The following is a 27,427-nucleotide window of genomic DNA, read 5'->3' as shown; positions in this document are numbered from 1 at the left end:
AAAATAAAGGAAAAAATGAGGTGCGCCTGGATGGCTCAGTCGTTAAGCGTCTGCCTTCGGCTCAGGTCGTGATCCCGGGGTCCTGGGATCGGGTCCCGCATCGGGCTCTCCACTTCGCGGGAAGCCTGCTTCTCCCTCTCCCACTCTCCCTGCTTGTGTTCCTGCTCTGGCTATCTCCCTCTCTATCAAATAAATAAATAAAATAAAAAAAAAAGGAAAAAATGAGAAGTTATTTAGTATAAAGAGTTCTTAGTAGGTATTTTATTTTATTTCCACTGTAGTTATTATTTGAAAGGGAAGGAAAAAGAGACATGGATTTAAAATTCATGCAGGGCGCCTGGGTGGCTCAGTCGTTAAGCATCTGCGTTCGGCTCAGGTCATGGTCCCAGGGTCCTGGGATCGAGTCCCACATCGGGCTCCCTGCTCGGCGGGAAGCCTGCTTCTCCCTCTCCCACTCCCCCGCTTGTGTTCCTGTCTCTCTGTCAAATAAATAAATAAAATCTTAAAAAAAAAATAAAATTCATGTAGCTGTTACTGAACTTGGTGATTATTCTTGCAAATGAAGTTTAATTTAATTATTTTCAATTGCTATTATTTTTCATGTTGGGACATTATCTGATTAATTTTTAGAAACACACTATCACAACTCTACTTTTTAGCCAAGTAGCAGAATTCATTTCTGTATACCAGTATAGACATTGCTAAAATTTGTGGAGAGATTTGCTTAAAGTGATTGTAAAACAGATTAAAAAATCAAATTTGTTATATCTTGGACCCACAGGAATAAATTAAGAAAAAGAGACCCATATATCTCTTAATAGAAAGAATGAGGCCATTATTAAGGTAATACAGCATTCTATACTAATTACCATCAAAGAGTCAAAATTTTCAATCTTGTGGGAAAATTAAATTATACAAAAACTAATAGATAAAAAGAAATTTAAACCAATATTGTCATATCTAAAACAAGGCATGTGAAGTATAGATATCAAATTTAGTTAGTTGAAATAACCTCAATTTTTATTCATATAAATAAAAATACTTTTTTTTAAAATGATAAAAATAACATTTAGCTGTGACTACTTGCATAAAATGTTGGCTATATTATGCAAAAGCTCTAACAATCATTATTAAGATTAAAGATGATGACTAAAATTTGCAATTTAGATTAACTATGTTTACCGCTTTTATAAATACAACTCAGATCTAATAACTTCTGATAAATTCTCATGAACTAAAAATAACTTTAAAGCTCTATAGAACGTATACTACTAAATATCAAGATTTATTATGAGGCTATAATAATTAAGACATTATGGCATATGATGCATGGATACAAAAACTAGTTATATAGATTATAAAGTTCAGAAACAGATATATGCATATATAGTTATCTGATTTTACAACAAAGGTGATCCTGCAGTGCAGTGGGGAGAAAGTGGTCTTCTCAATAAATGATGCTGGATTAAATGGACATTCACATGTAAAAAAATAATTTTTGACAAAAAGCTTATGATTTCACTTCTATGTGGAACCAAACAACAACAACAATGAATAAAAAAAGCAGAAAGAGACCTATAAATACAGAGAACTGGTGGTTGCCAGAGGGGATAGTGGTGGGGGAATGGGCAAAAAAGGGGGTGAAGGGGAGTGGGAGGTACAGGCTTCCAGTTATGAAATAAGTAAGTCACAGGGATAAAAGGTATGGATAGGGAATACTGTCAATGGTAGTGTAATAGTGCTGTGTGGTGACAAATGGTAGCTACACCTGGGATTAGCACAGCATGTACAGTGTTGTCATATCACTATGTTGTGCACCAGAAACTAACATAACATGGTGTCAACTATACTTCAATTAAAAAAAGAAAATCTTCACTTCTATCTCACACCATATACAAAAATCAACTCTAGTTGATAGAAACCACCAAATGGAAAAGATCAAACAATAAAGCTTTGGGAAGAAAGCATAGGAGAATCTCTTTATGACCTTGCTTGAGATAGGCAAAGATTTCTTAAACAAGACTCAAAAGTACCAATCATAAATGAAAAAACAGACAAACTGGATCACATTAAAATTAAGAACTTCTTATCAAAAGACAACATTACCAAAACAAAAAGCAAGCCATTAAGTAGAAGATTCCTATAAAACACATATCCAACAAAGAATACATATTCAGAACATACGAAGAATTTCTTCAAATCAATAATAAAAAGGCAGATAACCCCTCGGAAAAATGGGAAAAAGACTTGAACAGACACTTCATAAAGGAGAATATCCAAACAGCCATTTAACAACTGAAAAGTTGCTAGTACTTCATTAGTTACCAAAGCAATATAAATTAAAATCACAATGCAATACCATTATACAACTACCAGAAAGGCTAAAATTAAAGATGCAGAGTACCAAGTGTTGGTGAGGACGTCAAGCAACTGGAGCCAGACACTGCTGCTGGAAGTGTAAATTAGTCTAACCACTTTGGAAAACTGGTTAGCAGTATCATATATTAATTTTTTTGATAAATACAGTGAAGTACTATAAATGTCTTTTCTCTTCCTTATGATTTTAATAACATTCTCTTTTTTCCAGCTTACTTTATTTTAAGACTATAATATATAATACATATAACATATAAAACGTGTTAATGTACTGTTTATGTTATCAGTAAGGCTTTTCATAACAGCTGGCTATCAGTAGTTAAGTTTCTGGGTAGGCAAAAGTTATACATGAATTTTTTTTTTTTTTTAAATAGAGAGAGAGAGATCAAGCAGTGGGCAGAGGGAGAGGGAGAGGGAGAGAGAGAATTTTAAGCAGGCTCCAGGCCCAGGGCAGAGCCTGACATGGGGTTCTATCCCAGGACCCTGAGATCATGACTTGAGCCGATATCAATAGTTGGACGCTTAACCAGTTGAGCCACCCAGGCGCCCCTATATATGAATTTTCTAATGTGCAGGAGGTCAGCAACCCTAGCCCTTGCACAGTTTAAGGGTCAACTGTATATACATGTTTGTATATATATGTATACACGTATGTACATGTTTGTGTAAATATGTGTACATTTTAATTTTCATATATGTATAAATTTTAATCTAAAAGGCACATTCAATAATGTCCAAAGAATCAATATTCATTATAGTCCAGAACTAGGAGCAATCCAAATGAAAACGAAGGATAAATTGTGGTATATTCAAAGAATAGTCATAGAAATGTTGCTATACACAACGATACAGATGAATCTCACAAACACAATGCTAAAAGAAACTAGACAAAACAGTAATCCTATATGATTCCATTTATATGAAGTTCAAACGTTTTATTATATTAAGTTAAAAATCTAAAATATTAATAGGATAGTGGTTAGCTTGTTGGAAGGGAGTATCTGGAAAAGACATGAGGACATGAGGGGTTTTGGAGATACTGGTAATATTATTAAACAGCTTACTGTAGATGTTGGTTACATGGATATTTCACTTTGTGAAAATTCACTGGCTGTATAGTTATAAATTGTGCACTTTTCTGTTTGTATGTTATACTTTGATAGTTCACTTTAAAAAAAAAAAAAAGCTTTTCAAAAATTTGAATATCATCTTTTTTGTTGTTGTTGTCCCCAAAGATACTTCAGGCAATGAAAACAAAATATAATGTGATATGAACATTCTGCTGAGGGGCGCCTGGGTGGCTCAGTCGTTAAGTGTCTGCCTTCGGCTCAGGTCATGATCCCAGGCCCTTGGGATCGAGCCCCGCATTGGGCTCCCTGCTCAGCGGGAAAGCCTGCTTCTCCCTCTCCCACTCCCCCTGCTTGTGTTCCCTCTCTCGCTGTGTCTTTCTCTGTCAAATACATAAATAAAATCTTTAAAAAAAAAAAAGAAAATTCTGCTGAAGTCCTACAAGGAGTCTGGAGGTATAATGGAGGATCCTCAACTATATTTCTATTTCCTATAATCATTTTTAAAATAACTTTAATCATAGAATAAAAGGTAAAGAATAGTTAGTAAGTGATAAGTAGGTGATAAATGGTAACAGTTTAAGTAGGTGATAAATGATAACATAATAGTTAAGAACCCCAAATAAATATGATGAAAAACTGGTCATATTGTCTTTTAACTATAGTTCTGTAATGTAACCAGTGGTTAAGATTAAGAAGAAAAAATAAATTTAAAAAAGAAAAAGAAAAAAAATCTAGGAAAACAAAGTTTTATAATCTAGCATTTAAAAATGGCAGTCTTACAAATGTATAAAGATATAGCACATTGTCTAGCAAAATCAAGCTGTTTTACTAATCAGCATTAGAAGTGAGGCAATTGCTGAGTATTTTAAAATACAATGAAGTCAGAAAATATTATTGTTTAATTTTACTTACTCAGTGTATTGTAGTCTGTGTGAATACCTTGTATAACAGATGTTCTGAGTAACAATTCAACATCGGAACCTATTTTTATTAGCTGTTAAGAAAACCAAACAGAATAAATCCTTTGGGTATTTTTTCAGTGGTCCTTATGAATGCACTGTTTTTGAAAACTGTAAATTTACTGTTAATTCTTTTTAAGTAATACTGCCTTTAACTTTTTCTAACCATTCCAAGCATACAGAAACTCAGACATATGTGTACTTTTAACTTTTATACATCCGTTCCATATTTTGTTCCAAAATAGATTCAGAGTGTTTTTTTTGTTGGAATATATATTTTATATGTTCAAAATGCTGTTTTCTTTGGGAGAGGGTTGAATCTTTCTTTTATAGAGCTGGATGTTCTAAACACGAGAAATAATACTGAACTAGGAGTCGGAATACTTGGATTCCATAGCTCTATCATTAACTATAAGGCCTTTAAGTTCTCTTTAAGTTTCAGAAATTATCATATGCAAAATGATGAAGTGGACTAGAACAAAGATTCTCAAAGCTGTGGACCCCTGAGGGACTTGAATTTACCAAGAACTTTCCTGTCTCAGGGCATTTATGCTGTTGCTTATTCCTAGGATATTCTTCTCCACATGCCCTTAAGTCTTCATTAGTAGACCAACAGATTTTTACCATGCATTATTTTGTAACATCTTGAACATTTTCTTGAAAATGAATGAGCTGACTCTGTTATTTCAAGAAAACAACTAATTGTATTTGCTGACAATGGTAAAATTCAAGTTTTCAAGAAAAAATTAGAATTCTAGGGAAACTATATCTGCCACCATGAGCTTGATAGTTTTTCAATGCTTATGGATTTTTCTGATGAGATAGATATTAATATTAATAAATATAATTTAAAAATATTACATACTGAATTATGTTAACATTTGGAAGATAGGCATTCGTTGGTGAACCTGTATTCTCCAAATCAATGGTGCAAGACGTTACAAAATCATGCATGGTAAAAGGTCCATTCAAAGAGAAAGACAGGACGCCTGGGTGGCTCAGTTGGTTAAGCGGCTGCCTTCGGCTCAGGTCATGATCCTGGAGTCCCGGGATCGAGTCCCATATCGGGCTCCCTGCTAAGCGGGGAGTCTGCTTCTCCCTCTGACCCTCTTCCCTCTTGTGCTCTCTGTCTCTCATTCTCTCTCTCTCAAATAAATAAGTAAATAAATAAATAAAGAGAAAGACAGATTAAATCTATTGGTCTACTAATGAAGACTTAAGGGCATGTGGAGAAGAACATCCTAGGAATAAGCAACAGCATAATGCCCTGAGACAGGAAAGTTCTTGGTAAATTCAAGTACCCTCAATGCACTGAGACTGTAAGAGTAACAGGGATGGAGGGGGCTAAGGTGGGTAGTTAATAGAGGTCAAATGATATAGTTTTTTTTTTTTAAGATTTTATTTATTTATTTGACAGAGAGAGACAGCTAGAGAGGGAACACAAGCAGGGGGAGTGGGAGAGGGAGAAGCAGGATCCCAGCTGAGCAGGGAGCCCAATGCGGGGCTCGATCCCAGGACCCTGGGATCATGACCTGAGCCGAAGGCAGACATTTAACGACTGAGCCACCCAGGCGCCCCTGGATGATATGATCTTATAGGTCATGGTAAGCACCTTAGATTTTACTTTGGGATGAGAAGCTATGGGGGTTGTGAGTACAGGAGTGATGGGATATGCCTTTTTATTTAAAAGGCTCAATCTGCCTTTAAAAGTACTAAGAATAGGCTCCAGGGTGTTAGGGAGGAAGTAGGGAGACCCACTAGGAGGCTGTTGTAACAATCCAGTGAAAGAGGATAGTGGCTTGAACTAGGAGATAATGATGGGGAGGATGAGAAGTGGTCGAATTCTGGATATATTTTGAAGTCAAGAAAATTGGCTGACAGGTTGGATATTAAGTGTGAGAGAAACAGGGCAATCAAGAAAGAGAACACCAAGTTCTTTGGTCTGAGCATTAAAAGGTGGGAGCAGCCATTAATTAACATTGAGAAGGTGTGGAAAAGCAAAGCCTCAACTCCCAACACATCTGAGAAGGGACTTAGCAGGAGAGAGAAAGAATAAAAATGGGCCTCCTCATCCACTGAAGGTACATAAACCGAGTCTACTTATAGGTCTAAGGCAGGAAACAAGGCTTGTTGAGGAATAAGGGATAAGGGGAAATCAGAAAGGATGAGCAGGAGGTGGTCTGTATGAATCCTGGAGCAAAAAAAAAAAAAAATCTATCTATCTGCTTACCTACCTATCTACCTCTCTCCACACACTGGTCTAATAGCGAACAGAGTTCCACAATGCAACTAACCTTTAAGGAAGTTTACTATTTGTTGAGGTGTAGTATCAAAGAATATTCACAATTTATTTGAAAGGCTATTTGTACTCCTAACTCTTTTCCAACTTTATCTGTGTGAGGCTGAATTTTCTTCATATATTTCAACCTAAAAAACATTGCACCAGATTGAATGAGGAAGCAGATACGAGAATTGAGCTGCCTTCTATTAAGACAGACTTTAAAGATTTTATTTATTATTATTTGAGAGGGAGAGAAAAGAGAGAGAGAGAAAACATGAGCAGGGGGAGTGGTAGAGGGAGACGCACACTCCCTGCTGAGCAGGGAGCCCGATGCGGGGCTCGATCCTGGGATTCCAGGATCATGACCCGAGCCAAAGGCAGATGTTTGTTTGTTTGTTTTTAAAGATTTTATTTATTATTGAATTATTATTATTTGAGAGACAGAGAGAGAATTAAGCCAGACTTTAAAGAGATTTGCAAAATGGTAAAACAGTGCCCACTCTTCTCACTAAATGTTTTGAAAATATAGTTATTTTCCATAAAGAGTATATTTGTTACCACGTAATGAGCTTATTATTTTTAGACAAAAAATACGTATTTCAAAAATCTCTCAGTTTTAATTTCTACTAAGATAAATATCGAAAGGCATACCACAGGAAACTTACTTTTTGGGGTCCTCAACTTTTAAGAAGGTAAAAAGGGTCTTGTGACCAAACAGTTTAAGAACTGCTGGTATAAAAGATACCTAAGATTCTTTGTGGTGCCAAGACTTCATGAAACTTCCAATACATAACAATAACAATGCAATTTACTAAAAACTACTAAATATTTAATCTATGCAGAATTATATAAAATACACATTTGTATATAACAAAAAGGTCATTTCTAGACTGCTTTATGTTAAATTAGTGCTTTACAAGTAAAAGGCATTTATAGTTGATAGAAAGACATGTCAATTTAAAAATTTATGATTTCAAAATTTAAAAATAATTACCATATTGTTATTAATCAGCCTACTGAATAGCAAATACAAACTTTTGTATACATCTTTTAACTTCAAGTTATGACTTGATTATGTCATCTTAACTTCCGCCATGAATAAAAATTACACAGTCCCTGTTTGCCCTATCAGATGGTTAAATGAAATCTTTCCCTTTCTTCTTTATACAGGAGGGATAGAAACAATTAGGCTATCTCATTTTGACTCATTAACTTGATTATTACAGATATTTACTATTCTAAAAACAGCATTTTTCTCTACCAAAAAGAAATGCATTTTTTTCTAAAAAATTTTTAACATGTAGAAATTTTATTAAACATGGAAGATTCTAATTTGTACCTCCCTCTTTATCAAACCAATTCTTGGAATTATGACTGCCCCTGCAAATAATTTTCCATTTTTTGTTTTCCTCCTAAGTGTCCTTTCCCTACATTTATACAAAGTATAAGTAAATTGTACAGAAACATTTAGGAAGCTCAAAATAGACAATATGTATGTATATGCAGTATGATTTTACACAAAAAAGGAATCATTGTGCATTTTTTAAATGAACATGTACTGGGCGTATTAAGAAGCTCACTGATCAGTGTCAGTAGACTGACTGTCTTCAACTAGAGCAAGTGACCAAACGGCAAAGCAGGACTAGTTCATGAATTGTGGCTGATTAACTCTCACTGCATAGTTAGGAATTAAAAAAAAGTCTGTCTAGCTGAGCTAAATGGACAGAAATTCCTTCTGTAGTTCTAATATGCATGCTCCTTAGTTTTAGTCACTTGCCTTAGGTAAAGATAGAATTTCTGTGGGTTTCTGGGTTGGTTGAGCTGCTCTTGATTTGACCATAGCTACATCCATGTTTTGTACACTGGCAACTTGCTGTCTTAAGGGTGTAGCAGATGGCCCTAAAGAGGTGAGCCATACCAAACAAGTGGAGGTTATCTATAGTTGTGATATAACTACCAAGTAATAATTTTTATTTCATATAACCCCTCTATTTTCATCATTTTCTAAGAAAATTTATAAGGGCTTTATCATAATTAAAAGACTCAATTACTATACCTCTTCTATTTTCTTGGGAGAAGTTTCACTTTTATTACTTTTGAATTCTTCATTTATCTTTATTCTGGCTGCTAGAGAAAGAAAAAAATATAATTATTTCTCTTCTAATTTATAATTCCTGTCCCAAGAATTTATACCTTATTCATTATAACTACTTCTCTAATAGTCGAAACAGTTTTGCCCCATGTGAAACTAATTATAAAAATAAGACTTTTTTTTTAAAAAAACTGTGCTAGAAAGCTTTTGACAGGCTGGTAAATTTTTAATTAAACCTAATATACAAATACTTTCGTTTCCTGCTTTTTACTTCCAATTTCATTTATATACCTCTAGCTATCAGATTCTAATGAATCCCATTTAATAATTTCTTTCCATGAATCCAAAAAATTAAAATGCTTTAAGATGGCAAAACTCAATACATACAAACATGTTAAACCACACACACACACACACACAAATAAAATAAAGACATAGCACCAAAATATATATAAAAGTGGTTTGGCTGGCATGTAAAGTGAGTGATAAATAAACCTTTGTTCATGTAAACCACTGATACTTTGGCATCATTACAGCATAATTTAGTCTAATCTGACAAGTGCCTTATTGTTGCTGTGAGCATTTAATGGAACAACCCATGTAAAGTGCTTAGTAACTACGCAATGTTAGCTTTTCTTATGTCAATAACACTTGAAGTGCTGTTGATGGAGAATAGCCAGAAACCCTCCTTCTACACTTTATATATTTCAATATTAGGTGCTGAAAATTTGGGATTTGGAGCCAAACTGCTTAGGCTAAATCCTAGCTCTACCTCTCACAAGTATGATGTGGGACAAATCCTTTCACATTTTATCAGTTTTCTCATTGGAAAAAAACAAATTATAGTAGTAACTACCCCACAGGGATATATGAAGAACTAAATGAATTTGGTAAAGCATATACAATATGAAGCATATACTTTAATATTCAAGATATTGGTCTTGGTGAATTACAAAAACTTGAATTCCTAGGGACCGTGGGGATACTACCTAGGTACCCACTTAAAGAGTTTTAGAAATATATGAAGATAGATGGGGCGCCTGGGTGGCTTGGTTGGTTAAGCGTCTACCTTCAGCTCAGGTCACGATCACAGGGTTCCTGGATCGAACCCCGCATTGAGCTCCCTGCTCAGCAGGGAGCCTGTTTCTCCCTCCCCCTCTGCCTCTCCTCCTAGCTTGTGCTCTCTCTCTTTCAAATAAATAAAATCTTAAAAAAAAAAAAAGAAAACGAAATATACGAAGATAGATACTGCACATGACCAACACATAACCTAAGCTTTAGAACTCTGACTTTTAGATATGATAAAAGCCACTTAAAACAGTGAAATACTAAATTTGTAAACATTTGGGATAGATTCTTTTTCACAGCTGCTATCATTTCTGGAATGACACAAGGAATTAATAATATGGAAGTATCTGGTCCTAGAGAGTGTGAAAATGTGATTATATAATAGAGAGAAATAAGTTTAATGGCTTGACAAGCAATGGAGCATGCTAAAATTCTGATCTTTTCTGATTCTTTATAAAAACTAGATCTTTAAAAATTTTCTTTAAGTAGATACTCCTCAAAGTAGTGTAATGTAAACTAATCTTCATAAAACATAAGAAAATTAGGGGAGAGATATGAAGATCACTCTCTAAGATGGGTCTTGACCATACAAGTTCTCTTGGATATATTAGCAGCCATGTGAAGAAGTGACTTACTCCAACGTGATGAAAAATAAACCTACCTTCTAATGCTCTGGTATCATTTTTAAAAACCCGTTGTCTGGTCCTGTGTAATGTTTTAAAGAGCTGTAAAACCTATGAAAAAAAATTAGAATTCAGACCTCAAAAGAAAAAAATTTTACATTTTATATAATTACAAGGATTAGAAAGTATTTTTCTCTTTAGTTACTTGGACTATTTTTCAAAATAGCTGATAAAACCAGGGTTTGCCAAAACAATTTTCCCTTCGCTATTTATCTTTAAATTAAAAAAAAATTAGATTTACAAATATAATACCAAGTTCTTTGGAAAAAAAAACAAGGATGGTTAAAAAGTTAATAATCCCCCTGCCAAAACCAGTCTGCTAAAGTAACTTTGTCAGTCTGGTACATATTTGTTCTCACTTTTCTTAACATATGGAGGCCTTCATCTGCTCTTAAAGTTTTACACACATATACACAAACTCATGAACTTATTACATCTTAAGAGAGCCCGGAAGGAAGATGTTTCAGATAATTTAGGAAAGTGTAATTGTGATTTCCCAAAGAGAAGTGGAATGCTGAGACTTATGAATATTCTAACACTTTGTTAAAAAAATAGAAGAGCCTGACATTTTGGTAGAAGACAGATTGCGTAGAGGCTTTAGTGTTAGGCCAAGCCTACCTCACACTTCTCAAGTTTAAAAACGTACTCAATATTGTTCCCCCAATATTGTTTTTTCTCCTGTCTTTTCAATTTCAGAGAATAGAAGACACTGAGTTTCTCAAGCTGGAAATTTCTACACAATTCTTTAAATCTCTATTACTCTTCATGTGGAAATTTTAGGAATGTCTCTCTAATGTTTTCAATATTCTCCATTCCTGAAAATTATTTAAGTTCAGTCCCTCCCATCTCTTGAATAGACTACTTAACACAGATTTGTCACTCTGCCACTATTCCCTTCTTCCCTCCAATCCATTCACTAGATAAAATATCTAATATTTATTTACTAAGTATACCCTGTGCTAGGCATTGTTTTAGGTATTTACATATATTAGAAAACCTATAACATCAAAGGCAGACACCAAAAGAGAAACAGGAAACATGAAGCAAAAAACATAAAAACACAACAAACAAAAACCAAACAACCAAAATGAACTTCCTCAGAAACGTAAGTGACTGCAGAGATGGAATAACAACAAAAAGAAGCCATAGTAAACTGAAAAAGGAACATTCAGAAAATGCCCCAAAGCTCTCAGATATCAAATGAATGACAGCAAATATTAGGGGTAGAAAACAGCCGAGAAGTAGAATAAAAACTCAGAAATCGAGGTGAGAAAACAAAATTAAGGGAGTAGTCCAGATGGACCAACAATTACATTAATAGGATTTCCAACAAGAAAGAACAGAGGGGTGCCTGGGTGGGTTAGTCGGTTAAGTGTCCGACTATTGATTTTGGCTTAGGTCATGATCTCAGGGTCCTGGGATAGAGCCCTGCGTCAGGCTCTGCACTCAGCGTGGAGTCTGCTTAAGATTCTCTCTCTCTCTCAAATAAATAAACAAATCTTAAAAAAAAAAAGGACAGAGAAAATAGACAAAAGAAATTAAAAAGGAAAAAATTAAGAAAATGTTACCGAGTAAGGTGCATCAGTTACTTGATTGAAAAAGCTCCAAGTGCCCAACACAAAACCCATACCATAGTACATCATGATACAGGTTCAGTACGATGCTAATAAAAAGAAACATCTCGAAGATAAAAAACTGTTCACATAGAAAGGAGAGAAAATCAGAATGACACCTGACTTATAAATAGCATCACTGTGAGAAGACAATGGTGTAAGATCTTCAAGTTAAAAAAAAAAAATGCCCAGGGCAACCCTCTTGGGCTCCCTCCCTCTTTGGGAGCTTTGTACTATCACTTTACTAACACTCAATAAACTTTGCGTTGCTGCCCACCAAAAAAAAAAAAAAAAAGAAAAAAAAAAGATTTCCAGCTTAGAATACCATACATAGCCAAATTACCATTTAACTGCAAAGGCAAAGAGACATTTTTGAAAATACGAAGTCTCTTATCTGCCATACATCCTTTCTTGTAAAGCTGTAGAAGATGTACCCCACAACAAGGGGATGAACTACAAAAGAAAAAACATGGGAACCAGTGAGGCAGGTGATCCAACACAGAGAAGATGGTGAAGGACAAATACAGGTCACCATTTGCGCAGCCAGCCTACAAAGCAAAGTCCAGACTATAGCAAAAGGTTGAACTGCTCCAGAAAAGATGTTCCCAGGAAAAAATCAAACTGATACTGATTTTGGGAAGAGATAAGTAGGAAACTAACCAATGATAATAAAAACCAGGTTATTATTTTCAAGAGAAACAGAATTAGAAAAGAAAGGCAATGTAAGAGGACTCAGCTGTGGACAATTTTATACAATCATAGTAACTCAAAAAAATGAAAACTAATGCACCAAAATTTGTAAATGAGAGGACTAAGGTTTAAGAGGGGAGCTCAGTCATCAAATTCTATTGTTAAAAGTCAATAAATAGTATCTCCCAAAAGAAAAAAAAAAACACAATGAATAGCAGTTTATGTTCTTTAGAAACAGGGAGGTAAATGTGAGAATAGCTAAAATGATTAAAAGCACTTACCTCTGGGGAGCAGGAATTGAGAGTATGTAGAAGGAAGTATACACCTATTGGTTTCTGTGTAACACTTTGATATCTTAAACCTTACACATTTATCAACTTTATAAAAACTAAAAAAAAGTATTTTAGAAAGAGAAAGGGAAAGGACATTATCAAAAAAGAGATAAGACAAGCCCTGACAAGAAGAAAATATCTGCAAACCATATATCTGGTAAGGGGCTATTATCTGGAACATTTAAAGAACTTTTACAACTCAACAATAAAAACAAAGACAAAGGATTTCAATAGACATTTCTCTAAGATAGACAAATGGTCATCAAGGCCATGAAAAGACGCTCAATATGATCTGGCATCTGGGAAATACAAATCTAATTCTCAGTGAAGTACACTTAAGCCCAGCAGAATGGCTGTAATGAAAAAGAAAATCAGTAACGAGTATTGGCAAGAATGTAGGAAATTGGAACTCTTATACATTGTTGGTGGGAATGTAAAATGTTGCAGCTGTTTGGAAAACAGTTTGGCAGTTGCTCAAAAAGTTAAACATAATGTTATCACCTGATCTAGCAATTCGACACTTATATATCCAAGAGAAATGAAAACATATGTTTACACAAAAACTTGGACTTGAACAATCATAGCAGCATTATTCACGACAGTCAAAAAGTAGAAACTCAAATTTCTATCAATTCATGAACAGGTAAATAAAATGTGGTATTTCCAAACTGTTATAGCTTAAATTGTGTTTCCCCAAAGGAAATACTGAAGTCCTAATTCCTGGTACCTGTAAAATGTGAATTTACTTGGAAATAGGGTCTTTGCAGATGAATTAAGTTAAGATGAGGTCATTAAAGTGGGCTCTAATACAATATAACTGGTATCCTTAAAAGCAGCAGCAAATGCCATGTGAACACAGAGACACACACAGAGACTGCCATGTAAAGACGGAGGCAGAGATTAGAGTGGAGCAAGAGTGAGCCAGCAAGCCAACAAGCCAATGAACATCAGGGATTGATGGCCACCATCAGAAGCTAGGAAGAAGTAAAGATTCTACCCAGTTTCAGAGGAAGCATGGCTCTGCTGGCACCTTCATTTCAGACTTCTGGCCTCCAGGACTGTGGAGACAATACCATTCTGTTGCTTTAAGCCACCCAGTTTGTGGTACTTTGTTAGAACAGCCATAGGAAACTAATACAGATGTTAGTATTGGGAAGTGGGGTACTGCTATAATGAGTACCTAAAAAATGGAAGTGGCTTTGGAACTGAGATATGTAGAGACTGAAAGAATTTTGAGGTGTTTGACAGTAAAAGCTGAGACTGCCATGAAAAGATTGTTTGTAGAAATACAGACTATTTTTTTTTAAGATTTTATTTATTTATTTGAGAGAGAGAATGAGATAGAGAGCATGAGAGGGTCAGAGGGAAAAGCAGACTCCCTGCTGATCAGTGAGCCCAATATGGGACTCGATCCCGGGACTCCAGGATCATGACCTGAGCCGAAGGCAGCCGCTTAACCAACTGAGCCACCCAGGCGCCCCTAGAAATACAGACTTTAAAGGTAATAGAATATCATAGAAACCCAGGCAGTTTAATATTACAAGAGTGGTAGAAGATAAGTTGCACAGGATTAAGAGTAAAGTGGAAAGTTAAGTAAATCTAATCATTTTAGGGGTACCTGGGTGGCTCAGTCGTTAAGTGTCTGCCTTCGGCTCAGGTCATGATCCCAGGGTCCTGGGATCGAGTCCCATGTCAGGCTCCCTGCTCAGTGGAAAGCCTGCTTCTCCCTCCCCCACTCCCCCTGCTTGTGTTCCCCTCTCGCTGTGTCTCTCTCTGTCAAATAAATAAAAATTTAAAAAATCTAATCATTTTACTTGTTTTTTAGGGAAAAAAGAAATTTCATTAATAGAACAGCCAGCATCCCTAATTTAAGAACTAGTACACACAAAAATAAATTCAAAATGGATTAACATGAAACCATGAAAATCCTAGAGGAGAACCCAGGCATTAACCTCTTTGACATCAGCTGTAGCAACTTCTTTCTAGATATGTCTCCTGACGCAAGGGAAACAAAAGCAAAAATAAACAACTGGGAGTACATCACAATAAAAAGCTTTTTGCACAGTGAAGGAAACAACCAATAAAACTAAAAGGCAGCCTATGGAATAGGAGAAGATATTTGCAAATGACAGATCTGATAAAGGGTTAGTACCCAAAACATACAAAGAACTTATAAAACCCAACATCCAAAAAATGAATAATCCAGTTAAAAAAGGGGTAGAAGAATAGACATCTTTCCAAAGAAGACATACAGATGGCCAACAGACACATGAAAAGATGCTTAGCATCACTCATCATCAGAGAAATGCAAATCAAAACTACAAGAGATACCACCTCACACCTGTCAGAATGGCCAAACTCAAAATACAAGAAATAACAGATATTGGTGAGGATGTGGAGGAAGAGGAACCCTCTTGCACTGCTGGTGGAAATGCAAAGTGGTACAGCCACTCTGGAAAACAGTGTGGAGGTTCCTAAAAAAAGTTAAAGATAGAACTAACCTATGATCCAGCAACTGCAATACTAGGTTCCACAGAACACAAAAATATTAATTCAAAGGGTTATATGCACCCTGATGTTTATAGCAGCATTACTTACAATAGCAAAATTATGGAAACAGCCCAAGTGTCCATCGACTAATGAACGGATAAAGAAGTGGCATATAAATATACAATGGAATATTACTCAGCCATAAAAAAGAATGAAACCTTGCTATTTGCTATGATGTGGATGGAGCTAGAAAGTGTTATGCTAAGCAAAGTAAGTCAGAGAAAGACAAATACCATGATTTCACTCATATGTGGGATTTAAGAAGCAAAACAAATGAGTAAAGGGGGGAAAAAAAGGGAGAGGCAAACCAAGAAAGAAACTCTTACCTATAGGGAACAAACTGATGGTTATGGGGGGGGGGCGGATTAAATAGGTGATGGGGATTAAGGAGTGCATGTGCTGTGCTGGGAACCAGGTGTTTGTTGTATGGAAGTGTTGAATCACTGTAGTGTACACCTGAAACTAACATTACACTGTAGGTTCACTGGCATTTAAATAAAAAGTTAAAATAATAGAACCAATATAAGAAAATGTTATCAATACTGTCTTGGAACTCTAAGAGCTAATATCACCTTGGAGTTAATAAATTTTTATTAAATGCAGAAAGCTAGGTCACAGATTATCTTCTCTTCCTCATTTATTTATACTAATTGGATAATTTAGGTAATGTATACAGAAGGTGGATTCTCTACAGACAGATCAGTTGGAACAGGACATTGCCACTTATTGTAACCTTGGACAAGTTACTCAGCCTTTTTGTCTCAATTTTCTTACATAATGGGTTAATATTAGGGGTATATGGGAAAATTTCTGAACTAGGTTTCACTTTGGATAGTTATTACTTATCTATCTCTTCCAATTCTGGGTTATATGCTCTTCCTGAGTACATCCACAGCACTGGGCACTTACTACATAGTATGTGAAATCAAATGCTTACTTGCTGTGGTCCCATACTTCTTCAAAGGCTATGTATCCTTTACACTTACCCTAAGTATCATCTATATATGGTAGGCCTCCCCCCAAAAGTGTTTTTGGAATGAATCTTATTTCTTTTGAATTCAAGTTTTCCAAGCAACTTCCCACATCAAGGACTTTCCATATACTACTTCCTCTTTCTGGAATACTCTTTCCTCTCTTCTTCTAGCTAATTTCTAATCAAACTTCAGGTCTTAACTTTTATTCTATGAAAGACTTTTTTTTTTTTTTAAATAGGCTCCATCTCAAGATCCTGAGATCAAGACCTAGGCTGAGATCAAGAGTAGGACGCTTAACTGACTCAGCGACCCAGGCGTCCCAAAAGATTCCTTTTTTTTTTTCATCCCTCTAGAGAGGTTGAATCCCAACTATAAGCTCACAAAATACACTGTATTTTCAATTCAAAATCTCCCTCCCTGCTAAATTTTTTAAAAAGATTTTATTTATTTATTTGACAGAGAGACAGAGAACACAAGTAGGCAGAGAGGGAGGGAGAAGCAGGCTCTCCTCTGAGCAGGGAGCCCCACGCAGGGCTCGATCCCAGGACTCTGGGACCATGACCTGAGCCGAAAGCAGACGCCCAACCAACCGAGCCACCCAGGAGCCCCCCTGCTAAATTTCTTTATGAAGGCAAAGGTGGTCTGTCTATCGTTGCATCCACTGTGCCTAGACAGTGTAGACTAAATGTTGGCTGTAAGGTATTAGTGATAGCTATTATGGACACTCAAATTATCTGAGTAACTCTTTACAATTGTTTCTACTGGTGCTGTGACATATACTAAAACGTACTGAGAACACCAAAGGCAGTAGTACAGGAGGCACCGCTCGGTGGTGGCTTATTATTGACCAACCATAAACACTGCTTTTCCTCACTATACGGTCACAGGCCTTTTCCCCCTTTCCATGCTTATACTGCAGCCAGTGACAGAGACAGGACCAAACTGGGCATGCTGATACGCAAGGTTAGGGATGGCTGGTCCCTGAGAAGTGTGCGCCGGCCAGGAACGTGCATCAGTTTGACAAGAAATGAATCTGACACCAGGTACTCAGGGAAGCACCTGGCGGGGACATCACTGCCCAAGCTCATTTCGGGCACTCAGGTCTCACGGGTCTCTGCTCTGTCTCCGTGGGTGTCGATGTTTCCCAAGTGATTCCGCCCGGATTCACTTTCCTCGGTGCCACGCTTCGGTGTGCCTTCCGGTTATCTGGTTATCTGACTAAACTTTTCACCTCATCCGACCTTTCACTCAGTAGATGGTTGCAGCGCAGGGCTGCCTTTGGCGTCTCGTCTACCTCTCAACGACGGGAAAAACGTCCCTCAAACACTCGGTGTGGGGATGAAACGGGGGCAGAACTTGCATGACGCAGAAACAAACACTTCGGTACCCAGGCGACGAGTGGGGAAGCTCTGGTGCCACCCTCCCTCATCGCACCAGCACAAACCTTCTCCCGCCCTTCGCAGGTGGTCACCGGGCTCCTTAGCGGCAACGTTCACAAGCTCCGTGGAGGGCCCTGAACCCACACCTACTGAGATTCCAGACAACCTGCGCCAGGCCGCCCGTTTTCCCTCCCCGTCGGCAAAGAACCCAAACCCTCCCCGGGCCCTGTCACCTTGGCCGCCTGACCCATGGCTCCCCTCACGGCGGCGGCTACTTCGGCGATCGAGCCGCCCCGCCTCTCGGCAACCAATCACTGCCCGGCGTGGACTATCCAACTCCCCGAAGTCACGTTCCTAACGTGCCGAAACCAATCACCGCGCAGATTCCCTTTTGTAGCCCCGCCTTCCACAGAGAGACACCGGAGACGAGTTTGCTAAACGGCTGCAGTCTGGTAAGACCGCGAGAAGTTGCCGAGCCCAAACACTGGAGAGAGGAGAACGGAAATTACCTGACGCCATGTTAGTTAGGGGCAGAGTCATTTCCGGTCTTTTCCGAGGCAGTCAGGTGGCGGGGGTGGGTTGATAGTTATTGGATGTCTTCGACGTCTCTACGTTATTACCTCTTGTTTGGGGGTTGCGGTTATCTAATAAAGAACCTTTACGTTAATGTTTACCGGTGGCGACAGTCTTCTTGTGAAGGTGCATAAGAGCCAAGCCCTAACAAGTATGGCTGCCGTTAGTTGGAATTCTGACTTCCCAAAGCGCTGTTTGTACATTTTCTCAATTCCCGGAAAAGGTGATGTAGAGTTACTTGCTCAAGACCACAGGCTAGAGGCGTGCCTGGTGACTCAGTCGGTTAAGCTGACAACTCTTGATTTCAGCTTAGGTCATGATCTCTGGGTAGTGCGATCGAGCCCCGCCCTTGGGCTCCACCCTCAGCGGGGAGTAGCTTCTTTTCTCCCTTTCCCTTTGCCCCTCCCCCTGCTCAGGTGGTCCCGTGCATACTCTCTCTCTCTGAAATAAATAGTTTCTTAAAACAAAACAAAAACCACAGGGCTAGTAAATGGAGGTCCGGGACACAAATCCCTATGGCTGACTAGTCTTACCCTCTACACATCCTGCTTACTCACCTTACCCTACTCTTTGGTTATGCTGGTCAATCAGAAATGTTATTTAAGTACATTTTAACTTAGGACCTTGCAAACCGCAAGAAAAATCTCAAGCTTTCCCTCATCGCATAATCGTTTTTTGCCTTCCCTACGTCACAGACTTTCAGGTAAAACTACTTTTTAGTAGGAATGAACGATTTGAAGCACAAGAGCTTAGAGACCTTTTTCTTTCTCTGTGATTTATGTCATTTTAAAGAATATTGGAAGTCATCAAAATAGCAAGATAACAGTTGACTTTTAAATTATAATTCATTAGATTTGCAGATGAGTGTTTAACATAACCAAGCAATTAACCAAATATACTCAAGTACTGTCTTTTATATAGGAAACAATAGATGATCTTGTGACAGTGCATGATGGTGCCTTCAAATTTTTAAAGAATGACTGAAACATGCTTATTTTCATTTCCAGTTTAGAATCACTGCCCAATTTCCTGAAAATTCATAATTTACTGTTACAATTTCTGGCTAACTAGGGTCCTGACCAAAACCCCATATCTGCCAATACTTGAAAATAAAAATCTCATAGGGTCAAAATCAGTTCATTACTGAAGCCTCTCTTAGATAACTCTGTATGGTTCCTTCAGCTGTTCCACAAATGAGGTAACTATTTTTGTTATTCTAGGACTATGTCCTGGTTTACATCTCAAAGTGTGAGACCAGAACTAAACAAGAATTCCAATTTGTTCCTCACATAAGTTCATGGAGCTCTAAATAGGCAGAATAAAGGCCTCCAAAAGATGTCCCTGTTTAAATCCTAGGAACTTTTGAATATGTTACCTTATATGACAAAAGGGACTTTGCAGATGTGATTAAATTAAGGCTTTTGAGATGGGAAAATTTTCCTGGATTGTCTGGTGGGCCCACTGTAACCACAAGGATCCTTATAAATGGGCAAAGGAAGCAGAGTCAGGGAGAGAGGTTTGAAGGTGCCCTGCTGCTGGTTCTGAAGACAGAGGAAGGGGCTTCAAGCCAAGAAATGCAGGTAGCTTCTAGAAGGTAAAGTAAGGTAAATGTTCTCCCCTAGAACCTCTAGAAGGAATGCATTCCTGTTAACAATGATTTTAGCCCAGTGAAACTCAGACTTCTGACTTCCAGAATGTTACCTGTTTGTGGCCCCTTCCATCTTGAAAGCCAACAGGAGGGCATCTTCAATCTTTGACTGTCCCCTCTCCTTCCATCATATCTCCTCCCTCTCCTTTGCCCCTCTTTCACTTATGAAAGCCCCCATGATTATATTGGGCCTACCGGGACAATCCAGGAATCTCACCCACCACAAGATCCTTACTTTAATGACATCTGGAAATCCCCTTTACCATGTAAAGAAACATATTCATAGGCTCCAGAGATTAGGACATGGGCATCTTCTGCCTACCATACCCAGTTTAGTTGAAGCTGGGCAATAAGGTTGAAATTGAAGGAAATGAAGCAGGAGAAGCAGCCATGGGCCTGATCAGGTAAGAACCCTATAATCCAAGGTAGGATTTTGGATTTAATTTTGTGACGAAATGCCTTACCAGCGGGAGAGTGAGATCATGATTTATATCTTATAAAAATCACTTTGTGTGCTAAATGGCAAATTGACTACAATGGAAGCAGAACCTAGCTAGGAGGCTCTCAAAGTACTGCATGCAAAATCTGACAGTGGCTTGGATTAGGGTGGTGTAGTAGAAGAGGCGAAAAGTGGTTGGATTCATGATATATCTCTTCTTTTTAACTTCCTATTTTGACAGTTTCAGTCTTACAGGAAAGTTGCAAGAATAACAGAATTTGCATACAACCCTCACTCGGATTCCCCAAATGTTAACATTTGACCACAATCACTTTATCCTTTTCTATCTCTCTATATATGAACATTTTTTTGGGGGGGGGTATTTCTTTAACTGTTTGAAAGTGAGCTGCAGACATGATACTCCTATACTCCTAAATACTTCAGTGTTTTTTATTCCTACAAAAAAAAAAAAAAGACAGTCTCTTACATCACTGGGCCTCAAAGTATGATTCCAGGGCAAGCAGCAAATGCATCACTTGGAAACATGTTAGAAACCCACATTATAAGACCTTACCCCAAATCAACTAATTTTGATAATTTTGCTATGGTTATGTGAGGAAATTAACACAACTTTCAAAGCTACTATTTAATTTATAGGCATTATTTAGATTTTGCTAATTGTCCTAGTAATGTCTTTGATAGCAACAGTAGCAAATGAGTCACTTTGGAGATTCAAGGGATTCACTATCAGTAATTTTTATTGGCAGAGGACAAGACAAGACAAACTGGTAAAATATTATTATATAGAGTAGTCTTGGAGCTAGAGTTAGTTTTTCTTAATAAGGGCATGTGGAAATTAAATGTTAGCTAGAGAAGACAGCCAAGAATGGAACCCATTGAGAAGTCTGGAACTGGAAGCTTACTGTGAAGGAGAAACAGCATCCAGAGGGGTATAGGAGACAAGACTAGGAGAGTGAAGACTATTCCTGAAAAGAGGAAATGATCAACATTAGGAAATAATGCCAGGAGGTCTAGTATGATAAGAAATGGAAATGTTCATAGAATTTTGTAAGTGGAGGTCCTTAACAACATTGGCAAGAGGGAAATGGGTTAAAAAGAGATGAGAAAGGGGACACAATAAAGAAAAGTTTTAAGAAGCAGCAAAGATATGAAGGGGTATGTCAAGTTAAGGAAGGTGTTCTTCCTTTAAGGTGGGGCATGTTACATTACGCTGATTACTTCTGGGAAGAAGTCTTAGTTGCACAGTGGAGGGAGGATTACAAACTCCTGATGCCTGGGTCCCAACCTCGGAGTCTGATTTAATTGATCTAGATTTTGGCCAGGTTCAAGAGGATTTTTCAAAAGTTCCCCAAGTGATTTTAACGTGCGGTGAGAACCACTGCTAGAGGGAGAAAAACACTGGTGCAAGGAAGGCTTACTTACTGGAACCAAGACCTTCTGCAGCTGAGAAATTGTTAGGGTGTCTCAGACAACAAACACGACCAGCATTGCTTGGATTATCAAATCTTTTCAGTACAGTATCTATTTTTTCCTACAAGTGTCCATTAAGCAAGTGAAGAAGGGCGTATACAGTAACTCCACTCCCCAAGACACACTAAAGAAAGAAAGGAAAAAAAAAAAAAAAGACCTCGGTGTGGCTCCGTAGAGTCTCGAATCAGGAACCTCCCTTCCGCCGGGTCTCGTCGGGCGGTTCTTGGAAGCTCCCGCGCGCTCTCTGCACCCGCAGTGCAGGTCGCCAATGCGCACGCGCAGGACCAGCCCGGACGCCCGAGCAGCGGTCCCCGCGCAGGCTTGGCCGTGCACCCCCGCCCTCTGCCCGCTGCCCCGGCTCCTCCCTCCTCTCGAGCTTCTCTCCGGGGCGGCCGCGCGGGAGGGAGGCCGAGATGGCAGATGAGATCGCCAAAGCACAGGCCGCACGGCCTGGTGGCGACACGATCTTCGGGAAGATCATTCGCAAGGAAATCCCAGCCAAAATCATTTTTGAGGATGACCAGGTAGACACCGGGCGTCGCCTCCCTGGAGGGCTGAGGCGGGGCAGTCTCCGGTGAACACGCGGGTTTCCCGCGGACGGAAGGGAAAGGGTCGGGCAGCGTCGCGAAGGGAAGGGACTCGGCCGCCCCGCGGGGCCTCTGCCGCGGGCCCCCAGCCAGCGGGCAGGGCCGCGGCCGCTTGCAGGCCGCCTGCCGGCGCGTGCCGACGCTCCGGTTACGCGTTATCAGCCCGGGGCGCGGGCCAGGCTGCCGGGCGCCCGCCGGGCCAGCACCGCGGGGTCTGGGCGCGTGTGGGGGACGCGCTGGCTCCTCGGTGTGGGCGCCGGCCGGCTCCGCGACTGCCTCGAACCTCGCCCGTGTCAGGAATCTCACAATCTCGCCAGCGCTCTGCCCGACAGGTAGAAATCCGATCGCGCCCTGCCTAGGGCCCAATCTCCGCGATCTCCCGCGCACAGCTTGCCCGCCTGGGCTTTCCCGGGCGCCAGTCCGCGCCACGTTGCGTGAGACTGCCGGGGGCCCGCGGCCTCGGGGTGGCGGGGGGCGTGCGGACGCTGGGGGCCGAAGGTCCGCCTCGCCCAGGGCCTGCTAGTCAACCCCACCCCACCCCCATCCCGCTCGGGAGTGGGTCGGTTTTTGGGATTTGCTTTTCTTTGGCCCCGCGCGGTAGCAAAGTTTCCTTTCCTATTTTACAGGAAGCAGTTTTATGCCAGGGGACTAAGCACGTAGTTTTTGTTGACTTCATCGTAGGTGAAATTCTGTTTTAGGAGGGCCAAGTAGATGTGACATCTTGTGTAAAATACTGGGCGAGTTGTATTTATGGGCTTGGATCTCAGATAAAGCTGGGCAGGAGGTTGGCTGATTTAGATAGAAATTAACTTTGTCAAATTAACTTCAAGAAATATGGAATAGAAGGGAAACATTCTTTTTACACATATAGTAGCGTTCTTAGATTCAAAATGTTACCTAGATTAGATTCCTCTAGGTGAATTTTATTTAGATACCTTTATTTGTTACTGGTAGGGAAGTGCTTTTGTTCTAGAAAATGCATATTTCTTTTTAAATATTTTCACTTGCTTTTTATAAATGATTGAAATAATTGATTTTTGAACCACGTAAGACCCAACAGTATAGCTGCATGAAGCAATCTAAATGATACAGCATTTTGTGTGGAGTACTAAATAGAATTAGTCCTAAGACCGTTGAGCAGGGAAGGTTCTATTAATAAGCAGCTTCCACCTTCAGTAGAGAACAAGAGATAAAAAAAATATTCATGTGGTATGTAATTTGCCTAAATGCTGCTTATCTTCATTTCTACAAAAGACAAAAGGTATATTACTTAAATCGTTGAGTAAGGTGGGAAGAAATAGGTATTAGTCAAAATATCAGAGAAATACGTAATTACAAAGCTCCTCACTGGGGTAAAGGAAAAAAACAGGAAATTGCACAATCAGGACTCCTAACCTAGGGAAGGTGGGGAGAGAAATCTGATTTCTTTCAGAAATTTTATATATGCTGGGAGCTGAGGAATGAATATCAGGTTAAGTTAGACAAAAGCTGGGGTTGAGGGGAGAGAGGACCATTGCAGTAGAGGGAAGGGCCTTTGAAAAAAGCCTGGGAGTGTGGAGAGAGATGAAAGACACTGTGATTTGAGCAGGAAGAGTTGAATGAGATCAAACTCAAAAGGTAGACAAGGATTAGCTTGCCTAATTTCTACTTCACTTTTGGATTTCACTTTAAATGTCCCTACCTCAGAGTGGTTTGTCTGTGATCCCCCTGTCAAAATTGGGTTTTTCTGTGATAATCATTTATTTCACTCTTTACTTTTCCTTTGTAACATGTAGGTAGGATCTTAACTCTTTTATACCTTTATTTGTTTAAGGTCAGCCTTCCCATTAGACTAAGTTCTATGAAAGTAACCATGGGATCACAGGTATTGTGTACACTTCTGATTTCCTAGCATCTGCTACATGCCTCCCATGGGGCTAGTGTGAAAGAATAAATTTAGGCTATAAGATGATACTAAAACTGATTTTTCCCCCCCTTTCCTCTAGTGTCTTGCTTTCCATGACATTTCCCCTCAAGCACCAACTCATTTTCTGGTGGTACCCAAGAAACCTATATCTCAGATTTCTGTAGCAGAAGATGATGATGAACGTGTAAGTAAATTTACCAACAAAATTCATTTTTTTTGCTTTTTTTTTTTTTTTAATTTGGGAGACTAAATTTTGACCTGAAAGTGATGTCATATTTTCATTTTCCTGAGGGTATTATTGAGGGAAAAAAACCAAACAATCCTTTGGGAGTGCAATGTAGAAATAGTTTGATTTTTTAAAATTGAGATATAGTTGACACATAACATTATGTTAGTTTTAGGTGTACAACATAATGGTTTGACATATGTATATTACGAGTTGATCACCACAGTCAGTCAAGTTAACATCCATCATCACCAATTCTTAAACAAAATGGTTCCTAACAAGAAATAGTTGGTGAGACTCATTTTTTCTCAATAAAGAAACAGTACATCATACAGGGGATGATGTTTCTTTTTCTTCTTCCTTCCTTCCTTTCTTTCTCTCTCTCTCTCTCTTTCTAAATTTATTTGACAAAGAAGGAGAGAGCACAAGCAGGGGAGAGGGGCGGAGGCAGAGGGAGAAACAGACTCCCGCTTAGCAGGGAGCCCAATGTGGGGCTCGATCCCAGGACCCTGGATCATGACCTGAACCAAAGGCAGTCACTTAACCAACTGAGCCACCCAGGCACCCCGATTTTTTCTGTTAATTTTTTCTATTAATGCTGTTAAAGGAAAGAAAAATCATTATTTGGTTTTGTCAGATGTATAGGCCTCAGTTAAATCTTTTCCTAATGCTCCTTATGGTAGATTGTATAATTGTTTATAAATACTGGCTCTTCTTCAGGGGTGCTTTAATACTTCCTGCCTTATTGATGGCAGGCCTGGTCATGTGACTTGATTTGGCCAGGAAATGCAAGCAGAAGTGGTATGTCTTGCATAGAAACTATAAGAGACTAGCACCTGGTTTGTCAAGTTCTCTCTTCCCTCTGCCACTATGGTCATAACAGAAACTTCTCCATCAGCCTGGGTTTCAAAGTGAAAAAGATGAAGAATTTAGAGCCTAGTCAACTTGTGATGAGCCTATAGTGAGCACAAAAAGTGTTATCTTTGTTGTAAACTAGTATGTGGGGTGGCTTGTTACCACAGCTTAACCAAAGCTATCCTGATTGATGTACTCTTCTAAGAAAGCAAGATATATCTTGCTTTATTAAGAACATGTAAATCTTTTTTTTTAAGATTTTATTTACTTATTTGAGAGAGAGAGAATGAGAGAGAGAGAGCACGAGAGAGGGGAAGGTTAGAGGGAGAAGCAGACTCCCTGCTAAGCAGGGAGCCCGAAGTGGGACTCAGTTCTCAACTCCAGGATCATGACCTGAACTGAAGGCAGGCACTTAACCAACTGAGCCACCCAGGCGTCCTATTAAGAACATTTCCCATTTGGACAATGATTTTAAAATTGTTTTAATTGAGCAGATTTATGTCTAATTTGTTTATTGGAATTAGTCATGAGTAAATACCTAACCTTAATGGCTTTTTATTGTAAATTGTGTTGTATTAGTATTAAGAGTTTCCAAATATTTGCCCAGAGGGATATGTTTCAACTTGGTGGTCTTTTAATATTTCAACTTGGTAGTATGTTATTTAATGACAAGAATTTGTAAATTGCCTGTTGCTTAAGAAATTTTTTTTTTCTTTTCCAGCTTCTTGGACATTTAATGATTGTTGGCAAGAAATGTGCTGCTGATCTGGGCCTGAAGAAGGGTTATCGAATGGTGGTGAATGAAGGTTCAGATGGGGGACAGTCTGTCTATCATGTTCATCTCCATGTTCTTGGAGGTCGGCAGATGAATTGGCCTCCTGGTTAAGCATATTTTAGGGATAATTTTACCTTCTCTGGGCAATGGTCAATATTTCCCAGTTCCAGTATGTTAAACAGTATACTTACTTTTGTCTGTGTATGGAGAGATTGAGGAAATCATTTTTAAAACCCATACATAATAAAAGACAATGTTGCATGGTTTACAGTCTTTTTGACTGCTGTATTTGATTTATTAAAAAAAAATATATATATATATTTGTTGGAACGTATAAAGGTAGAGTTCATAATTTGGGAGGTTTTTTGGTTTTTCTCCCCAAGGAGGACTAAATACATGTACATTGTTATAATGGTGTGACTGGTTTCTGAATACAAATTACAAGATTTCACAAATTTAGCTTTGAAATACCCTTTTAGGGTAAAATATTAGTCCAGGAGAAGATTTTCTAATCTAATTCTCTGATTTCTTAAGAACAAAGGAGTATGTGATGTGATTGATCCAGAAAGTGACAGTTTTGGGTTTAGAAGGAATATCACAAAAGTGAATATCACAAAAGTTAAGTCAGATGAATTTTTTGGTCTAGAAGGAATGGTTTTTGTCTAGCCTCTACTTCCCCTGGACTGTTGGGGTAATTTGGAAGGGATGAAAGTTGATTTGTCACAGAATCTTTGATGACCATATGAAGCCACACATTGGTATTTCTTTTGTCATCTAAACTCTGTCTGAATATTTATTATAATCATATTACTTAGAATTAACTTTCCAAATTGAAAACTTACTGTTTAAATGTGCATGTG

General features: G+C 38.6%; 2 protein-coding genes across 3 annotated transcripts in view; one reads left to right on the top strand and one right to left on the bottom strand.

The window, feature by feature from the left end:
• The window catches only part of LYRM7 (LYR motif containing 7), a 33,271-nt gene extending 14,731 nt beyond the window's left edge, over window positions 1-18,540 (bottom strand). Inside the window, exons 1-4 of one of the 2 annotated variants that reach the window (XM_025860954.2) lie at window positions 18,301-18,540; window positions 10,508-10,580; window positions 8,743-8,810; window positions 4,359-4,440 (exon numbers count right to left, since the gene is read on the bottom strand). In XM_025860954.2, coding sequence (XP_025716739.1) covers window positions 4,359-4,440; window positions 8,743-8,810; window positions 10,508-10,580; window positions 18,301-18,318 — 241 coding nt within the window. In that variant the 5' untranslated portion in view covers window positions 18,319-18,540. Of the gene's footprint in view, window positions 1-4,358; window positions 4,441-8,742; window positions 8,814-10,507; window positions 10,581-18,300 lie in introns of both variants that reach the window. The other variant, XM_025860952.2, reaches the window with a different exon arrangement.
• Window positions 18,541-22,501: 3,961 nt separating this feature from the next.
• Window positions 22,502-26,840, top strand: HINT1 (histidine triad nucleotide binding protein 1). Its single transcript, XM_025860933.2, has 3 exons — window positions 22,502-22,742; window positions 24,791-24,895; window positions 26,514-26,840. Exons 1-3 carry the CDS (start codon window positions 22,632-22,634, stop codon window positions 26,676-26,678), a joined length of 381 nt encoding a protein of 126 aa, XP_025716718.1. The 5' UTR covers window positions 22,502-22,631; the 3' UTR covers window positions 26,679-26,840.
• The last annotated feature ends 587 nt before the right edge of the window (window positions 26,841-27,427 follow it).

The sequence above is a fragment of the Callorhinus ursinus genome, unplaced genomic scaffold (assembly GCF_003265705.2).
Source record: "Callorhinus ursinus isolate GAN/ISIS: 27379988/994484 unplaced genomic scaffold, GSC_fseal_2.0 scaffold30, whole genome shotgun sequence".
Lineage (NCBI taxonomy): Eukaryota > Metazoa > Chordata > Mammalia > Carnivora > Otariidae > Callorhinus > Callorhinus ursinus.
The sequence above is the reverse complement of the archived record's forward strand: the minus strand, read 5'-3'. Positions and strand labels throughout refer to the sequence as shown.

Coding starts and splice junctions, on each gene's coding strand:
- HINT1 (XM_025860933.2), top strand. CDS start 22,632: ATGGCAGATGAGATCGCCAAAGCACAGGCCGCACGGCCTGGTGGCGAC. Junction 22,743..24,790: donor TCATTTTTGAGGATGACCAG/GTAGACACCGGG, acceptor CCTTTCCTCTAG/TGTCTTGCTTTCCATGACAT. Junction 24,896..26,513: donor CAGAAGATGATGATGAACGT/GTAAGTAAATTT, acceptor TTTCTTTTCCAG/CTTCTTGGACATTTAATGAT.